Source organism: Malania oleifera, chromosome 2 (genome assembly GCF_029873635.1).
Source record: "Malania oleifera isolate guangnan ecotype guangnan chromosome 2, ASM2987363v1, whole genome shotgun sequence".
In the NCBI taxonomy this organism is placed as follows: domain Eukaryota; kingdom Viridiplantae; phylum Streptophyta; class Magnoliopsida; order Santalales; family Ximeniaceae; genus Malania; species Malania oleifera.
The window spans coordinates 25,676,266-25,695,005 of NC_080418.1; the positions used below are offsets into that span (position 1 = coordinate 25,676,266).

The 18,740-nt window shown below is 35.3% G+C and overlaps 1 protein-coding gene across 3 annotated transcripts; it reads right to left on the reverse strand.

Moving 5' to 3' along the window:
• Window positions 1-7,325: 7,325 nt before the first annotated feature.
• LOC131148993 (probable serine/threonine-protein kinase PBL28) lies at window positions 7,326-15,958 on the reverse strand. 3 transcript variants are annotated; one of them, XM_058099004.1, is made up of 10 exons: window positions 15,729-15,958; window positions 14,144-14,323; window positions 13,310-13,445; window positions 12,046-12,401; window positions 10,782-11,017; window positions 10,377-10,503; window positions 10,221-10,292; window positions 9,971-10,148; window positions 7,946-8,078; window positions 7,326-7,688 (listed from the first exon to the last, which is right to left on the reverse strand). In XM_058099004.1, exons 2-10 carry the CDS (start codon window positions 14,226-14,228, stop codon window positions 7,446-7,448), a joined length of 1,566 nt encoding a protein of 521 aa, XP_057954987.1. In that variant the 5' UTR covers window positions 14,229-14,323; window positions 15,729-15,958; the 3' UTR covers window positions 7,326-7,445. The 3 variants fall into 3 exon arrangements, with proteins under 3 accessions (XP_057954987.1, XP_057954986.1, XP_057954985.1); XM_058099003.1 differs by having other exon boundaries at window positions 9,971-10,292; window positions 13,310-13,439; XM_058099002.1 differs by having other exon boundaries at window positions 9,971-10,292.
• Window positions 15,959-18,740: the final 2,782 nt, after the last annotated feature.

Sequence of the window (18,740 nt, forward strand, 5' to 3'; positions counted from 1 at the left end):
GCACTAATGATATGTAGATATGCTCAGTGCTCTAATGTGTGCAAAACACTCTATCAAGTATGATAATCAATCAGGATCTAGAGTGTGTATCTAAGCAAGATTTGAAACACAATATTTGAATATCACAAAATCAGATTAGGGTTTCAAATGTGCTAAGCAAGATAGATCAAACAAACTCAATACGATATTTCAATGTTTAAAGTGCAATGGAGTTGTTTGAAAGATTAGCTTTTCATAAAAGGATTTTTGTACACAAATTCTAGGTTTAGGTATCTTGCAACAACAATGCAAGAACCACAACCCTCAAAGTCTTCCCACACAAGATTTATCAAATGAAATCCGTGGAAGAACTTTAGGTTATACTCTCAAATAAAATCAATCAAACTTTATACCAAAAGAGAGTATTAGCTAGAGAGATTACACACTATAGTCTTATAGAAATACTCACAATGCTTAGAGAAATAAAGATTGAAGAGTATATGTGAGTGTTTGCAAGAAGTTTTTGGCTAATATAGGGTTTTGAGAGTGGAGAGAGTTTTGCCCTAATCAAGTTTGCTAATCCCCCCTAATAATGATAAATGAATGGGTATATATAGGCAAGGAGGAATTTTTGACCGTTGGGGACCTATTGGGCATTATTAAGAAAGTTTTAAATCATTTTAAAATAATTAACCTTGTTTAAAATGTGTTTAACCGCGGTAAAAATCAGGTCAACAAACCATCATCAAGATATAAGACGTTTAATTAAATTGATGATGCTTTACCATTTGGGTCCTGAGCGAAAGTACAAAACCCAAAGAATTGGACCAAATGGTGTCCATGAACTAGATCTTCCTAGGGCAACAAAATGTGTACATGTTTTAATTTATACATCACTTTGACATGTACTAACCTATTCAATTATTTGGCATCCTAGGAAGGGGAAATGAGCTGCTAATACTAATTGAGAATTAATGCTACTAAGTATACCAGATAGTATTAGCACTCCTTTTTGATGCAACTATACTAGTCATCTATTAGGACATTTTATCATTTGACCAGTGCAGTATTCCCTATATGTTTTTGTGCATGCTCTTTCAACTAAGGATGAAATGTAATATTCGTTTATGATTCACTTATCCTTTCAAAAATATTTTAGCATGCATTAAATTATTATCTTTTTACATGGTTTCATTTTAAAGTTCTACCGAAATTTCGGCAGCATGCCGTTTGTAAATTGGATGTTTTCCCATTTTACCACGTACCTGATACCTGATAGATTCAAGCAAGTAATTTAAAATCATTTGCATCATGCATATACAATTCAGATTGAGTGTGCAAGAACCTATAATATCTACCAGCATGCAATTCACATCATTGCATCAGTCATGCATGAGACATTCAATACAAGCCTGCACATTAGTAGAGCAGACAAAAATATTTGTCCATTAAATGAAATTGTCATTTAAGTGAAGAATGGACAATAGGCATTCAGTTCAAAGCAACTAAAAGAAAATATCCTTTCATCAGGAAATATAATCATTTAGTACACTATGGATAGCAAAGGTTCAAGTTAGAATATCATACAATTCATTTTAATTCAATTAATAAACTATCCATCAAACAATTCACAATCAATGGATAGTAGCATTCAACTCATTCAGATCATTCAAAAAGTATAAGCACAAATTAAATATGTTTATTGAATGAATTTTAAGCAAAGCTACCCCCCCTCAATTATGCAGCCAAATCATTAAGTTTCTTAACCAAAAGCTTTAGATTTTCAATATGCAGTTATTTGGCATAACAAATATGTTCTAATATGGGGATGAGCTTTGAAAGCATTTTAACTTCATTATGAGTTTAGAGTTATGAAATAGTATTATGATAAATTTCCAGAGCCTCATTGTTGTGTGATGGACAAAGATATGCTATATTTGAATTATTTCTACTTAAGCATATATATAGCATCATTAAAAAAATACTGTCCATTTGAATGAGATTTATTTGAACGTGTTTATGAGATTTAATCTAAGAACTAATAATTTGATATAAGCATGCACTAGCCAATATTATCATGTATTAACCAATCATAATTATATGTATATATTAAGCAATTAGATTGGATATAATCAATTTAGATTCTTATATTGGCTCACTTCACTAATAGTATTAGAATAATAATAATGTATACTAAAATTTAAGAATTTAAGAAAAAAACACTATTCAAGCTTTTAAGGCATTAAGACCCCTTACGAAACTTAATCCTAACATCTTATGAGTATTGATGAAATTTCTTTTTAATGCAACTCATAAGACAACGTGCTATAACACATCATTCAATAAAAGATTCAACACAATGTCACATGAATCATGGCATAAAATATTTAATCAAGTAGAAGGAGAAAAGATATATACTCCTTCTTAGTCGTTTAAGCTCGGAGTGGTGTCCTCCTCTCCCTCGGTTTTTCTATCCCTCTTATGGTTCCCAAATATCCCTTAGTACTACTACAAGACACAATCTTTTAAAGACATTAGTAGCTAAGGCACCATATAACAACATGCATGACATTCAAATGATATGCATTAAAACTATGTCATGCAAATTCAAATCATCTTAGGTTTGGGAAACTTTGTATTTTAAAAATATTTTTCTATGGGATATGATTTCCTGTACCAAACCCTTTCCAAAACCTTTGATCAACTGATTTTACAAAAACATTTTCAATATCCAAGTGGTAAAATCTGTACAGTAAAAACAGTGAAAGATTTTAAAGAGTTGACCCTCAAGACTGAGATACACCAAAAAATGAGCTGTTACAATCTTTATGCAAATAGTAGTTAAACTTATTGCAACCAGGCTCTGATACCAATTGTTGGAATTGGTACGATCCTAAGAGGGGGGTTGAATTGGGTTTTTAAAACTTTTTGACTAAATTAAACATTTACTGATTCACCATAGATCATATCCCATTTGATATTACAACATGTATGTAAAATGATTAAGCTATGAGTGTGAACATACACGTGCAACATATCTCATTTAAATAAAAGTGTGTATGCAAATAATTAGAACTATGAATAAACAAGCGTACACACACATGGAAATTTAAAGTGCAGTAATTAAATGAGATAGAGAGAGAGCAACACACGATATTTGTTATCGAAGTTCGGTCAAACCAGCCTACGTCCCCACTTTGGGCATACTCCCTAAGGATTCCACTATCCTTGCTCACTTAAACAGGTGGAGTAGAAGCCGTTACAATCTCTCCTTACGGGGTGAGGTAAACCCCGGCTCAATTATTAAGTTGAACCCAATTGATCTCCCTTACAGGGCAGAGACTCCCCAGTTCAATTTTCGAGTTGAACTGAATCAGTCTCACTTACGGGGCAAAGACTCCCCAGTTTAATTCCGGATTGAACTCAACCGATATAATTAAAACAATTTTTGTACATGAAAATGCTTCTGAAAAATACAAGTAAAGATGTACATGTTTAAGCTCATAAAATGCACTCTCAGATGATATATATTATGCTTAGTAGAGTAAGGGTGCTTATCAAATAATTAATGCATAAATAAAATATATGTGAATATATATATATATATATATATATATATGTTAAATGCGTTTCCCAAAAATATTTGGAGAAACTAGGATTTATGCTCAATAAAAATATTTGTGCAATAAATAATTTCTCCCAAAAAATATTTATCATGAAAATAATCGGGAGAAATCCAAGCTAAATTCTCAAAAATGATTTTTAAAAAATAAATGGTATGTAAGAGTATAGCATGTGAATATAAAAATAATTGCCCAAAATAAATGTACTCTTTTCCAAAATAATTTTGAAATAAATAGATGGAAAGAGAGTTGGAGAGTTTTGTTTGAAAAATTTTGCCCCAAGAAGAGATTTTTGCAATAAAAATGATTTGGGGGGAACTTTGATTGACAAAAGATTTGAGAGAAAATTTAAGTTAATCAAAGTTACTAATCTAAACAAATGAAGAGGTATATATAGAGTTTGAGAGATTTTTGACCATTGGGGATACGCTGGGTATTATTAGAAAAGTTCAATTAATTTTAACCCCTAATTACCATAATAAAAGCACGACAATCCGAGAGGTTCGGTCTCCCGACGCCTAGGGTCAGTTGCCCGAACACTCACAATGGCTCACAGGTAATTTTCCTGTTTAATCGACCATGAACATACTCGGTCGGCTAAGCTAGACGATTTTCCAAAGCTACGTGGTTTTAGTCGCCCGGTGAGTGGTTTGGTTTGCCGAGATTTGAACTTTGGTCGACTGAGTTCAATGTGAACTACCAGTTCAGTCGGCTGAAGAAGGTGGAGATTGTCACATCTTAGCTTTGGTCGACTGAGAATGATAAGTTCAAATCTGGGTCGGTCGCCTAAGTTAAGTCAAACTTTTGACTCCGGGCTAGTTCGGTCGACCGAGCTGATTAAAGCTCGAACTGGTCGGTCGACCGAGGGAATCAAATTTTTTATTTTGCCCTTGAATTTGACCTTAAATTATTTTAAAACCTTTTGTATGATTTTAATATTTATGAAAAAGGTTTTTCTAATTAGTGTAAGTTGTCTTAAGGTCGTTTGGTTCCCTATGGTCAAATTAAGGTATTGTCTGAGTATCCAAACATACCATGCAGATGCATGCATTATTATAGACCAAAGATAAAAACTAAATGTAAATACAAATGAAATTAGATCTCTTCTTCTTCTCTTTCTCTTCAAATCTTCACGGAATATGCCAGGATGATGTGAGCTTTACGTCCTTTCTGGCTTTCATTTTCAGTCTCCTTATGCGTGTGTTGAATTGTAAAACTGTTCACATGCTAAATACACACATAAGATCCTTGTACTTTGTCAGCATCAAAATAGGGATCTGACTAAAAAAGGCAACACAATCTATGCAAAAAAAAAAATCAATTTTTTTTTATAACGTCACATATTGTGAACTGGATCGAGTATCTTGATTGACATGACATGAAATAAACTTGATAAAATTGAATCAAAATTTTGGATAGAAGAAAAATAAATAAATTCTTACTATTGAAGAAAAAGAAAGAAATTTTTTTTATAATTTTTTCCAACATAATATTTTAAAAAATACTTATTTAAATTAAAACATTTATATAATTGGAAATTTAATAAACATATCTTGGGAAATACTACCAATAGTTACTCTATACACTCTTCTCATACATTCATTCTTTTTTTCATTTTTACTTTTTTTTTGAGTGGAATGGAGGGCAAAGCCCCAAAAAACTCATAAGAAAGGCTAAAAAATAATTTGAAGATTAGAGGGAGAGTTACTCAAAAATAAATTTTTTTTATAAAAAATATCTGTGATAATAGACTAGCAAAGAAATTACAAAAAAAAAAAACAAGTGAACTTACCATTTTCTATATAGTTATTATAGTCAAATCATGACTTTTCTTTTGTCTATCTTTTCTTCTCTCTTTTTTTTTTTTCAAAAAAGCATGATTGCTTCTTTTGTTTTTTTATTTTTATATAAAAAGCAAGATTAATGAATATTTTGGCACAAAAGGTTTACGGAATCTTGAGTAGAATACGAAATATGGAAAAAAAATGTATAGAATACGAAATGTGAAAAAAAATGTAAATGAAAAATCCGATTGAATTGAATTGGGTTCATGAATCTAAGAAAATATTGAAAATTCTTGATCTATCTATGTAGAACTTAAAATTCATCAATTATATTAGTTTAGTCTTTTATATTGGAAGTCTCGATTTTGAATATTGGGAGATGAAAAGAAGTATCAAATAAGAATGAATCACCTCCTATTTTGTAACGTAAGTTTAGTATAATAGGCCTAAATTAACTGAAAAAAAAAGTGTCATATTGGTGTCCAGTCAGGTGTCAATCCGCAAGGTTGTAGTTGTAGAGGACGATGGTCCTCCACCTCTCTTTGGATTTGAAGCAGAATTGGCATTTGTTTTTACTCTGGAGCAATGTGAACTTAATTCACCACCATTTACTTAATGAATCTCATTGCTAAAAGTGTATGAACCCATCAAATAAATTGTGATGATGCATCCATTAGAAACTGCACACATGGAAGCATTTTGCTATTGAGCTCGCTCGCTTTTGTTGATGCCAAAAGTTATCTAGTGGTTTTCACTCACAGGCTTTTATGGTTGTCTTTAAAATGCGCCTTACTTGTGTAGGGAGGGACCATAAGCATGGTTTTAAATCGCAGTAGCGGGTAGCGTAACGTAACGGTAACAGGTGTAACGGGAAGCAGGAGTAGCGGATGTTACATAACGGGAAGCGGGTGTAACGGCCGTGAATTTTTTTGAAGCACGCACAACCTTGTGCATATTGACGTACTTGCATGTTTTAAGCTTTTGGCCATTCTTAGAAAGGGTTTTAGTGTATTTTGGACCTTTTAGTTCGAGTAACTAAGTTATTTGGTAAGGGTAACAAGTTTACATTTGTTTTAAACCATCATTGATAGAAAATTACGTGTGTGTGCGTATTTATACTTCTCATTGTTCTTATCTGTGATAAATTCTTATGTGTGCTAAATGAATTAATAAAATAAAATACATTATACACTCCATTAATCTATTAGACACATAAGACATACGAAGAATATAAATATAAAATAGTTAGAAAAGAAAAAAGGTTGAAGTTGAAAAATAAAGAATATAAATATCACATTACTAATATTATTAAAAAAAAAAATTCCTAACAAGTTAGTATTTTGAAATTGTTAATTAATGGATCTATTGTGAGTATTTAAAGAAAAAGTAAATTTTGTATCATTGTCATCCTCATTATAATTTTTCCCCCCTCTTGCCACTTGGTATATTGAGAAGGATATATGAAAGAGAGAGAAAAAGTGAGAAGAAAAAGTAAAAAATAAAATATTTTTTTGGTGTAACAGTCCTGTAGCGGTTACGTAACGGCCGTAGCGACCTTTACGTAACGGTCGCGGTCCGTAACGGCCGCTACGGCCGTGATTTTTCTTCCCACTGATTTCGCGGTGTGTAACGGTATCGGTAACCCAAAAAACCTTTACATAACGGCGTTACGTAACGGTCACGGCCTTTATTTAAAACCATGACCATAAGGTGAATCCCAGCCTTATCAGTTAGACTTTTTCTGGAGTTTTAAACGATGCAGATTTCCAAGCCCACGTTCGATACGTTATCAGATTCTTGTTAAAAACACAGACCAGTAGATACATACATGCTTCCATTTGCGCAAAGCACACTACATGTTTACTAAGAGAGAACAAGGTTTCACAAATTAATGATGGCCTAATAGAGTTCACTGCACGGGAGCTCTTAAACCTTTGTATTTCATTCAATCATGGAACTTTATAATTTGATCTTTCTTAATGATAAAATGATTGTCATAATTACAACCAATTAATCCAATAAAAGAATGCTTACGTGGATATGAAACAGGGGGAGTTTTTCATTTGAAGAGCTCACTCCCAAGAGTAACAGCACCAATCTCCTCACCAAGCTCAGAATGTGGATTCCCCATTTCTCTCTCGCAAATTCGTTCTAGCTCCTCAACCACACTCTTCATTGCAGGTCTTCTTGCACTGGTGTCTGTACACATCAAGGCCAACTCCAACACCTGCCCAGCAGCATCCATTGCCTGACCTCCTAATGTCTTGTCAACAAAAATGTCAAGACCAGGGATCTTCCGAGCCTTCAAAATTGAATGTGGAAGTATGAGCAACAATAGGTGTTTGAAAGATATGGTTAAACCACCGACTTCACATTCAGTATTCAATTTTCCAAATATGAGTTATTTCATTTTTCTGATCTTACACAGAAGACAAGATTTATCCAACTGAATCAAATCGTTGGGTATAAGATGAATCCAGTTGCAGGAGTCCGTGACTACTCATGATTAGAAATTAAGGTAAACCATTTAAGGGCCACAGAAATATAGAATCTACATACCTGCAAGGCTTGTTTTAACAGCGAATCTGACTGATTCCTGCCAAATGCTTCACGCCCGCTAATCACCTCTAGCAAGAAAACTCCAAAGCTGTACACATCACCCCTCTCTGAGAAGTCCTTTGAAAATTTTAACCTTTGATGCAAAAGTGTCATGCGAGGAATAAGCATAAAGATCTAAATTAACATTCAAGTTTCAACCATGCAATCATAATTGAAATAACAAAAAGTGGTAATCTTTCAAATGCCAGGAAAGCTTTTCTCGCTAAAGAATGAGAAATGGAAAATAATGTCATCTACGAAGAACAACATCTTTTACCACGTTCTCTGAAAGATATTCTTTAGATGGATAGATTGGGTCTCACTTCCTTTCGTCATTAGTTCATCCTCTCGATTTTTGTTTGGTTGGTTTAGATTTTTTGATTTTAGTTTATTTCATTATTTTTGTTTTTGCTAGGCCTGTTTTGAATTGTTTCGTATTTAACTTTATTTGGATTTGTAGTCCTGTTTGGTTGGTTGTTGGTGTTATTTTTGAGAGGCCTTTAATTTTTTTTTTATTCTGTAATCTCCCAATACTTGTCTTGTAACCACGGTATTCTTCCGCCAAAAGTGAGGTATATCAATAAATAAATAGAGGTACTGCCCTCCTTCAGTTAAAAAAAAAAAAAAAAAATTGCCAGGAAAGCTACCCTTTCAGAAATTCATGGGCCTCAGCTCCTCTCCTATGCACTCATGCACAGCCCTCATGCTTTGCATGAGTTTGCATGCTTAATATTTTGGCAGATAATAGATAAAAGATCTCATCTAAAATGGCCTCACATCATTTATCTTATTATTATCGTGATATTGTCCTTGAAGCAACCGCCACCACAAGAATTACTACAATTCTAAGCACTTCAAATAGTGCCTAGCTACAGGCCACAAATCGGAGAACTTGGCAATTAAAGATGCAACAAATTCCTAAGCCTTAAGAATTGAGACCTCAAGTGGGATACAAAGAGGTGAATTGAGTGATATGTATGGGACAAATCTTAGCCAAGAGACACATCGAAAATGGCTCACAAATTTCAGCCAAGAGATATACTGAAACTGTGTTTGGTGCTAGGAAATCTAAATCCTAGAAATGCTCTCCCTTGCTTGGGGATAGGAAGTCCACTTTGTTGAAGAAGTTGACTGAGTGTATTTATCCTAAGGACATGCTTTCTAGAGAATAAGAGGAACAGAGGCCAATGCATGCCTCATTATTTTTGGAGTAAGAAAAATGATGAGGGAAAAATCCAACCTACTAATAGCCTCATTGACACGTGGCATAGTAAAGATATGCTGGCCTTTCTCCAGTTCAGCTGCCCATGAAAGGCAGTGGACTCGGCTAATTGTGAGTTTCCTACACTGCAAACCCTAAAATAGAATCTCATCCAAGAGGACACATGCCTGCTTAGTAAGCTATTCCCTAAACAACTCAACCCAACAGGATTTGGACTCTTCGCAATCCTCTCAATAGGACTAATGTGAAAGCCTAAAGTACACATAACAATTACCCTACCAACATTCTGCTCCAGCCTATGCCCATCTAATGCGTATTAAAGACTGCCCCATGGAGTTGATGGTGCAACTTACAGTTTAAACAATGCACTTTTTTTAGCCCCATCCCATTGATACTCTCTTTTATCCTTCCTCATTGCACTGGAGATCCCTTTTTTCCTAATTTTATTTGCAGTCAAAACAAATGGAACCTTGATAAGCAAATGACATGGGCTTTGATATTTTTGGGCTATAAAGACTTGCATTTATATGGCCGTGTCTATCATGTGCATGGCATAGATGCATGGTGCACCGCAAAACCATAAGGGGGAAAAGGAGCTTATAGAAGATTAAAAAAAAAATTGCTGAGCACAGGCATTTGTACTAGCATTATGTTGGGGTTTCACTTACTGGAGTGACTGAGGATATGGACTTGAATGGAATGGCCAAGATCAAGATAAAAGGACAAGCAAACAAACTCAAGTGCTTTGAAGAGAAATTACATACTCTGGGGCAAGATAGTAGTCAAAGGTTGAAGATGATCCGGCATGATTACCCTCAACCAGAAATTTTGAAAGCCCAAAATCAGAAACCTTGGCAGTAAAATTTTCATCAAGCAGAACGTTGCTTGTTCTGAAGTGCATGTGTAGAAGCGGAGGTACCAAACTGTGAAGATGCTCAAGTCCTATTCCAAATTGTAAGTTTGACAAATAAGTAAGAAAAAGCAATGAAATTAAGTATAAAAGAGTGCAACTACCTTTAGCTGCACCCAAAGCAATTAGTAACCTTTGCCGCATTTCTAACTTTCCAACAGGTAAACCGTCACCATCTGAGAAATAGCTTAAATTTAGAAGGGGGAATGCATGTGCACACACAACAGGAAAAAACATGGAGAGAGAGAGAGAGAGAGAACCATAAAGGTGATTCCCAACATTTCCATTAGAGTGATAGTCATAGACAAGTAACTGTTGATGGCTTTCTTCACAATAACCAACAAGCTTGACAATGTGCCTGTGATGCACACAAGCCATGCGCTTGATCTGAATCAAACAGAGACAAGTCAGAGTAGTTTTTCTGCAAAAAAATATTTTAAGCAAAAAAAAATTAATTTTCTATTGGGGAAAAGAGCTCTTGCACGATTTTGCTATAAAAAAGCTATAGTTAGTTTCGCTATAAATTTTAAAAATTTGCTATAATAATACTAGCCTTTTATAATACAATAGCAGAGGTTTAATGACGCAATATAATCAACAAAGGAATGGATGACTGATTGCTTCAAGGAAGAAGAGCCATTCCTTTTTTAGAATGTCATTTTTACCTCATGAACCAAATATGGATTTGGGAAAAGCAGACGTCTCTTGACAGCCACAATGGATCCATCTTGAAGCAGTCCTTTATAAACTAAGCCAAATCCACCTTCACCAATAATATTACTTGGACTGAAATTGCAAGTAGCTTGCTCCAGCTCTGAAATTGTTAACTGCCTCATGTTGTGTGTACTATATGGAGAGAAAGCAACAAAATGGTGGGCAATGTTCCCTCTTTCACACTCAACTGACACAAAAAGGACAGGTTAACCAATTAAAGAACTTGTATAGCAGCCAGCCCAGAAAAAAAGAATAAAACAGATTATTGAATAAGTAAAACTGCCTGGAGCAATGCAAAAGTCTCAGGATGTCAAGCACAAGTGCTCAATTTTGGCCTTTGGGTCCCAAGACTTGGCAACCACTAAAAAATTTAAGGCAGGAGAGTATCCTGACCTCCCCTCTCAGGACCCTGCTTAAGAAGACCAAGATAGGGTAATGACCATGCATATAGTGCCAAACCATAACGCTATTTGGGGCAAGGGAGCAATCTTGTACCTTGCATCTAACACCATATCCACAATCCTGATATGTATCGGTTAAAGACCCGTCATCAGAAGGGCCTCACTTTGCAAATCCTTGACGCCAGTTCTTTTTTCAAAATAAATAGTTCAAAATGAATTAGAACATCTGACTAAAAGATTTTTAACAGACTTCTAAGTTCTAAAAGAGTCATATATATATGAGGGCGAGGTAAGCAGGTCCAAAATCAGTGACTGCCCCAATGTTATATTATTTTCAGCCTCAATAGGAACACCCAATGAGTGGTTCTACAATATAGAAGTCAGATGCCTGAAATTCAAGAATTTCCCTTATGAATAGTCAGAGATAAATGACCAACCAATGGCTTAAATCCTCAACTTTCAGCAGGCGCCTCTTGGAGGACTCACAAAATTCCTATGGCAGTGTCATAATAGCCAGCATATTATAGTAGTCTTTAAATTGTCTTCTTAGTTCTTATCCTAGTATGACCTCAGTACCTCTTTGCAAAAGCAGTGTGCATTCCCAGCAGAGGTTAAAACCATAATGGGGCACTCTTCCACATTTGGTAGTTCATATTGACAGCCTTGATTTTGTCATCCCATAAAGTAGTTAACGAATAAGAAGGCACATATCAATCAGGATCATGTCTAAATAGTAGGGCTGTCACATTTTTACATCCTGTAATAAATTATTTGTATAAATTTCATATGCCTAACAGTACCAAGCTTGACTTACCAGGAGGAGATGGCAGAGAAGATGCAGTCTCAGAAGTTTGCCTTGTGATTCTTCTAAAACGGATCAAACATATATATACAAGTACTACAGTGATAACCACCAGCAACGCTGCAACAGCAGCACCAACTATGGCAGTCACTTTCTTTTTTCTTGGTTTCTTGACTTGAGCTGCTTGCCAAGGGGTAAGGGTGGGAACATCATTATTCCTGTGAGTTGTTGGCACTGTTCTCAGATTTCTTTGTTTAAAAAGCTTTGCTTGTGATCTTAGTGATGTGCGCATGGGAGACAAATTGGAAGTTAAAGGTGAAAATTTGATTTTTCTGAAATTCTGAGAAGGTGGATGTATTCTGGAATGCCTGCAGAATGGTGAAACAATTGGAGATTATTATAATCTTATTAGTAAAAGATAGAAGGATGGTGATTAGACTTTGAAAGAAGAAAAGAATCTTAATCAAGCAATAGCATGTATACCAGAATCCAGCTCAAAATATTCCACCTTCTAGCATTACTTTGTAGAAGACTATGATAAAAGCAAGCCTTTATATGTACTATTTAGGTATATCCTTTCCTCCATTTGGCTCAATAGGGCTCTCTCTTTCGCTAAATTAGATTTTTTGGAATATATTTTTTTGCTATCATCTCATGCCCTTAGTGCTCCTCTTACCTAAACAATACCCTCCACTTAAAATCAACTCACTCTTTGTTACCAGTGCATTCACAGCTATCTTTTGCACATCTCTAACCCATCTTAACACTTCTCTCATGTCATCCTCAATTGGTGCATTCGTTGTTCTCTCATATAGGCATTCATTTCTTATTCCGTTTTTCCTATATTGTTACTCATTCTTCCCAGCATTTTCATTTCAGTTGCACTTGTTCCCTATGCATTACATTTTACACTATATGACAACAATAATCCAATCTGGGTTGCCAGTTGTTGCAACCAACGTACATATGTCTCTGCCATGGGGATTTTGAAATAACCAATTAAATTCAGACAAAAACATGGGATTTTCGATCCAACTACTAGGTCCCCAACAGGGAAAATAACAATAATTAGCTCACATAAAACAAGAATCTTTGATGGGACATGCATTCTATATATGTTTTTGCTATATTAATACTCATGAAGCATTAATTAATATTTACTTCCATTTTCTGGATTCCTATATTCTGCGAGGTTTATATTATTGAACAAAATTTTCAAATGGAAGTATCACTGTTCCATTTTCTCCTACATGAGAGAGAGAGAGAGAGAGCTTACAGAGAAACAACACAAAGGTTCTTCAGTCTGTTACAGTTAGCACGTCTCCATTGTCTCAGGCATGGGTATCTCCCTACACTGCTGCTGAATTGTGGAGGACCAACAACCGCACTCTTGAAAGCAAGTAAAGCTTCAGCTACAGAAATGTAGTAATCAGCATGCTTCAATGACAATTATGAAAGCTTGCAAGCTGATGGGGATGAAGGCAAAATTTGAAATTTGTAGTTGGGCTAAAAATATGGCTAACTCAACCCAGAAAAAAACTCCAAGGTGCCTTCTCATGCCTTGTGAAACAACTCAGTTGAACACAAGTACAACTGTTTATAAAAAGGCAACCAGCAATAAGGCAAATCATCTCCCCCACCCTCAAAATCCCACAAAAAAGGGATGAAAGAGGAGATACGATGGGGAATTGAATTGATCCCATTATTGGTGCTATCATTGCTGCTACAGATGATGCTATCAGAGAAATATGAATGCAGCACTTTGAAGAAATATTGCAACATTTTCTTGCACAAGACCAATTGTGCAGAATTAAAACTAATATCAATCAGACCAATTCAAATTATTATGTCAAGCATGTCAGCCATCAAACAATTAGAGAGAAAAGAATTTGGTGCTTTGAGTATGCAACAATGCAAATGTACTATATCCAATGCATGAAATACTGCAATCATTTCCCTCTTAATTTGTCCAGCCATGCAGGATCAAAACAATGTCAAATTTTGTTGGTTGTAGAAGCTGGAGCAATTATAACTTATACTGAGGGATCTGTCTGCCTCATTGTAGAAAGATTCAAACGGAAATTTCAACAAAGAAAGCGTAAGAGCATACCACACAGTTTGTGGCTTGATTGAGTAGGTTCTAAAAGCTGGATCAGTATGAGCAGCGGCAGCTGTTGCCACCACAACAAGCGCATTGTCAACGAGCATTACTCTTTTGAAGCCCCCAACAACCAGTAAACTTCCAACATTTTCTGGGTCTTCATAAGAGATGGCAAACCCTATATTTGCCCTAATCAGTTCGAACATACATGGAAACAGAATACATTAATACCCAGTTATTGTCATTGTTCTAAAAAAAACAAACAAATGAAATGAAAGTCAGAGGAGATTCATAAGTTGACACCCAAGTCAGTAAACAATTTAAGAAAAGAAAAACACCAATATTTCAAGAGTGGATGGCAAAAATTAATGCCGCAAAAGAACAGAGGTATGCAGCAAAACATATACCGGGAATGTAGAGTAAATTCAGTGAGAGCATGCAGATGACTTTCTGTGTTACTGTAAGTGTAAATGAATTAATAAAAGACCAAATGGCAGTTTGAAATTTGGGAATGCAGGGCTTGCAAACTTCCAAACAACAGTCAAGTGATTGCCATCTTTACTTCATTATTGTCTTATATAATTAGTCTTGGAGTTTGGATTTTGGAGAAGCAGGGGCAACTTCTAAAATTAAAAAAAAAAAAAAACCTGAAATTGAAGTCACTAGAGATATTATCAGCCCACAATCCAACTTAAGAATATAATTTCAACTTGTGTAGGGGAAAGATGAAGAAGACATGTATAATAAGGGTAAAGAACTTTGTCTTCGAAGAAATGGACAGAAACATTCCCAGTTTTTTCAACGGCTAAAAACCACCACAAATTCCACTTGACAGAAATTTCAAATTCCAAATCCCCAAAGATTCCTGGGGAAATCTCAAAAAAATAAGACCTGCAAAGAAAGCAATTGGCCAACCAATCCTGGAGAATTTAAAGAAGAGCCGTGAGCAGCCTAATGATTTGATTTCTGAGCCGTGTTCAAAATTCAAAGCATCCAAAAAGGAAGACAGAAAATCTTGGAAATTCATGCTTTCTAGATTTTCAGAATCAATTTCCAGGATAATGTCAACTGGACGTTCAGATTTCAAACGGGAAAAGTTTTTTCAGAAGAACAAGCTTCGAAAAAAATAAAACCCAACAAAGGGAAAAAGTAAGCCTCACATTCTTCTTCCCGGGTCTGAAACTCCATAATTTAAATAACAATAAGCAAAATTCGAGTTCTGAAGCTCATAAACTTTCTGGGTTCTCTGGGTTCAAGCGCAACAGCAAAGTAGCAATGTTGGAAATGGGGAAGCTCCAGCTAGAGAAAATGACAAACAGATTATCCCCACAAACACACGAGTGAAAGAAATGCCAATGAAATTTATCATTTTCCCAGATTAAAGAAGCAAGTCCTTGTTCTAGAAACGAATTTGACACAAGACAACAGCAACTAAAAAGCAATGCTCTACAATGACCAAACATGTTTCCGCAGAACTACTCCCCTGCAACACAGTTCCAAGCTAAGCTTACCATTAGCAGAATCAATGGACGAACACCCACTCAAATGATAAATGCTACTCAGAACTAACCATAGAGGGAGAAAAAGAGAGTACCATTAAGCTGTACAAGGTCTGCAACACATTAAGGAGAGAAGAGAGAGAATCATGTCATCAAGGGTAGAACAAAAGCAGCTTTTTGACTAAAGCAGAGAGGCTTTTAAAGGGAGAGAGAGAGAGGGGGGAGGGGACTCCTCTTCTGTGTGTGCATTGAAGAACAAAAACTCAGAAAAAGGGCAGCCCATAGGACAAACAGAAAACGTAATTCATGGAGCACGACTTGCAACAAGTAGGTCCATCCATTAATGGATGATTCTTCATATTTTAATCCATAAATTTAACCATTCAAGTTCATCATTTAATTCAATAAAAAAAACTAAACGCGAAATAAATATCTAAATTTATCCTAAATACGGAATAAATATTTGAATCCATAAATGTATCTAATTTGATTGTCCAACAACCTTTAGCAGAGAATTTTTGATATTCTACGATTAAATTCCTAAGTGTCTCACTTGTGTTCTTTTCTTTAAATAGAAAAAAGTAAAAATATGAAAACTATTTCTGATTTGACTTGGGGACCATAACCCTATTATCTTTTCATTAAGTTTAGAAATCTATCAGTCATAAATTAACTTAGTATTGGACTTCTACACTTTGTAAAGCTCATACCTAATAGATGTTAAAATAGTCCAATAAAATAATTGTTCTTAAATATGCGAGCCCACAAAAGGAAATTAAAATTTCCTAACAATCTCCCACTTGGACGATACATAAATATTGAAACCAATTATATTACTCAAACCTTAAGTGTGCACAATATGACTATTATCCTTGTAAAATCTCTTTAATTTAATCTTGTTCATCTCATATACTAGCATGTCAAAGCGGTGCACTCATATTCGTAACTAAACCCATCAATGGTCACCATACTAATATACTCAATGACATAGATCGAGTATGGATGTGTAGCATGGTAATATGCATGTTCCTTAACCTTAACATGCATATCCCAACTAATACATAGATCAATCTTAGTTCCTTAGTCCTTAACTCTTCTAAAAGGAAGATAACATTCAGAGTTACAAATACATAAAAAAAATGCATTCTTTTATTACTTTATTTTTGTAGAAAATAATTCGAAACAAGTGTCTACAAGAAGGAACATAAAAACAAATACAAACTCCCATTAAACCACAACATCGTTAAACAAGACGAAACCCATACGAGCAGTGTGCTCATGAAACACCTTGGGCGGTAAACCCTTGGTGAGTGGATTTGCAACCATGGTGTTTGTCCCACTATGTTTTATCGACACTTGATGACTTTGAACCCTTTCCTTAACCACTAGAAACTTGATGTCAATATGCTTTGACTTGGTGGAGCTTCTGTTGTTGCTTGAATACAACATTACAGACTTATTGTCACAATAGATCTTGAGCAAATTTTCAACCCCATCCAAGATATGCAGCCCCGTGACAAAATTCCTCAACCAAAATCCTTGATTAGATGCCTCGTAGCATGCTATAAATTCTGCTGCCATGGTCAAAGGAGTTATGAGTGTTTGCTTAACACTCTTCCAGGAAATAGCACCTCCAGCCAGTAGATAGATATAGCCCAAAGTGGATCTTTTGCTATCTTGGCATCCAGCAAAATCAGAATCAGAATACCCAATGATCTCCAATTTATCTGATTTCCTGTAGGTGAGCATGTAGTCTTTTGTTCTCGAAAGATACCTCATAACCCTTTTGGTTGCCTTTAAATGATCCAATCCTGGGTTACTCAAATATCTGCCTAAAATTCCAACCATGTACGCCAAATCCGGACGCGTACATACCTGAGCATACATAAGATTCCCTACAACTGATGCATAAGGAATCTTTAGCATTTCCTTCTTTCAACCTCAGTCTTGGGGCATTGACTGAGACTGAACCTTTTTCCCTTAGCTGTGGGTGCATCTCCTGGGTGACAGTCTTTCATGCCAAATCTAGCAAATACCCTTTCGATATAGCTCTTTTGTGATAACCCAAGTATACCTCGAGAGCGTTCTTGATGTATCTGAATTCCTAATAGAAAATAGGCATCCCTAAGATCTTTCATCTCAAAATTTTTTATCAGAAATCTCTTGGTTTCGTGCAATAAGCCTATATCACTACTCACCAGCAATATGTCATCGACATACAAAACTAGGAATATAACCTTACTCCCACTGATCTTATGGTATACACATTCATCAACCGAATTTGCCTTAAAATCATACGAGATGATTACTTGATGAAACTTGTGATACCATTGACGAGAAGCCTGCTTGAGCCCATAGATGGATTTCTTTAATTTGTAGACTATATTTTTTGGATTTCCAGAAATAAAATTTTCAGGCTGCACCATATAAATTGTTTCATCAATGTCGCCATTGAGAAATGTTGTCTTTACATCCATTTGATGAAACTCTAAGTCCAAATGAGCCACCAATGCCATTATTATCCTGAAAGAGTCATTCAATGAAACCGGAGAGAAAGTCTCTTTATAATCAATGCCTTCCTTCTAAGTGAATCCCTTAGCAACTAGACGTGCCTTATATCTCTCAATATTACCCCCTGAATCCCTCTTGGTCTTAAATATCCATTTGTAGCCAATGGGCTTCACACCTTCAGGTAATTTGACAAGATCCAAAGCGTCATTTGCTTTCATGGAATTCATCTCATCATTCATGGCATCAATCCACTTTTGAGAATTAGAACTTTGTTTGACTTGATGGGAGTTGATTGGATCATCTTCTACCATACCTATGTCAAACTCATGTTCTTGGAGAAAGACAATATAAACATTCGAAATCGCACTTCTTCTTTCTCTAATGGATCTCCTTAATGGCATCACTTCTTTAGGTTGTTGAGTTTGCTCTTCTGGAGCAATATCCTTATTTTGTGTAGGGAGTACAATAATATTGTCTTGTATTGTTTCCTAAATAGGTTCAATATCAATACTAGGAAGAGAAATATCAAAGACAATATCTCTAACCTTATCTCCCCCCACAAACTCAACTTCCTCAAGAAACTTGGCGTTTCCCGT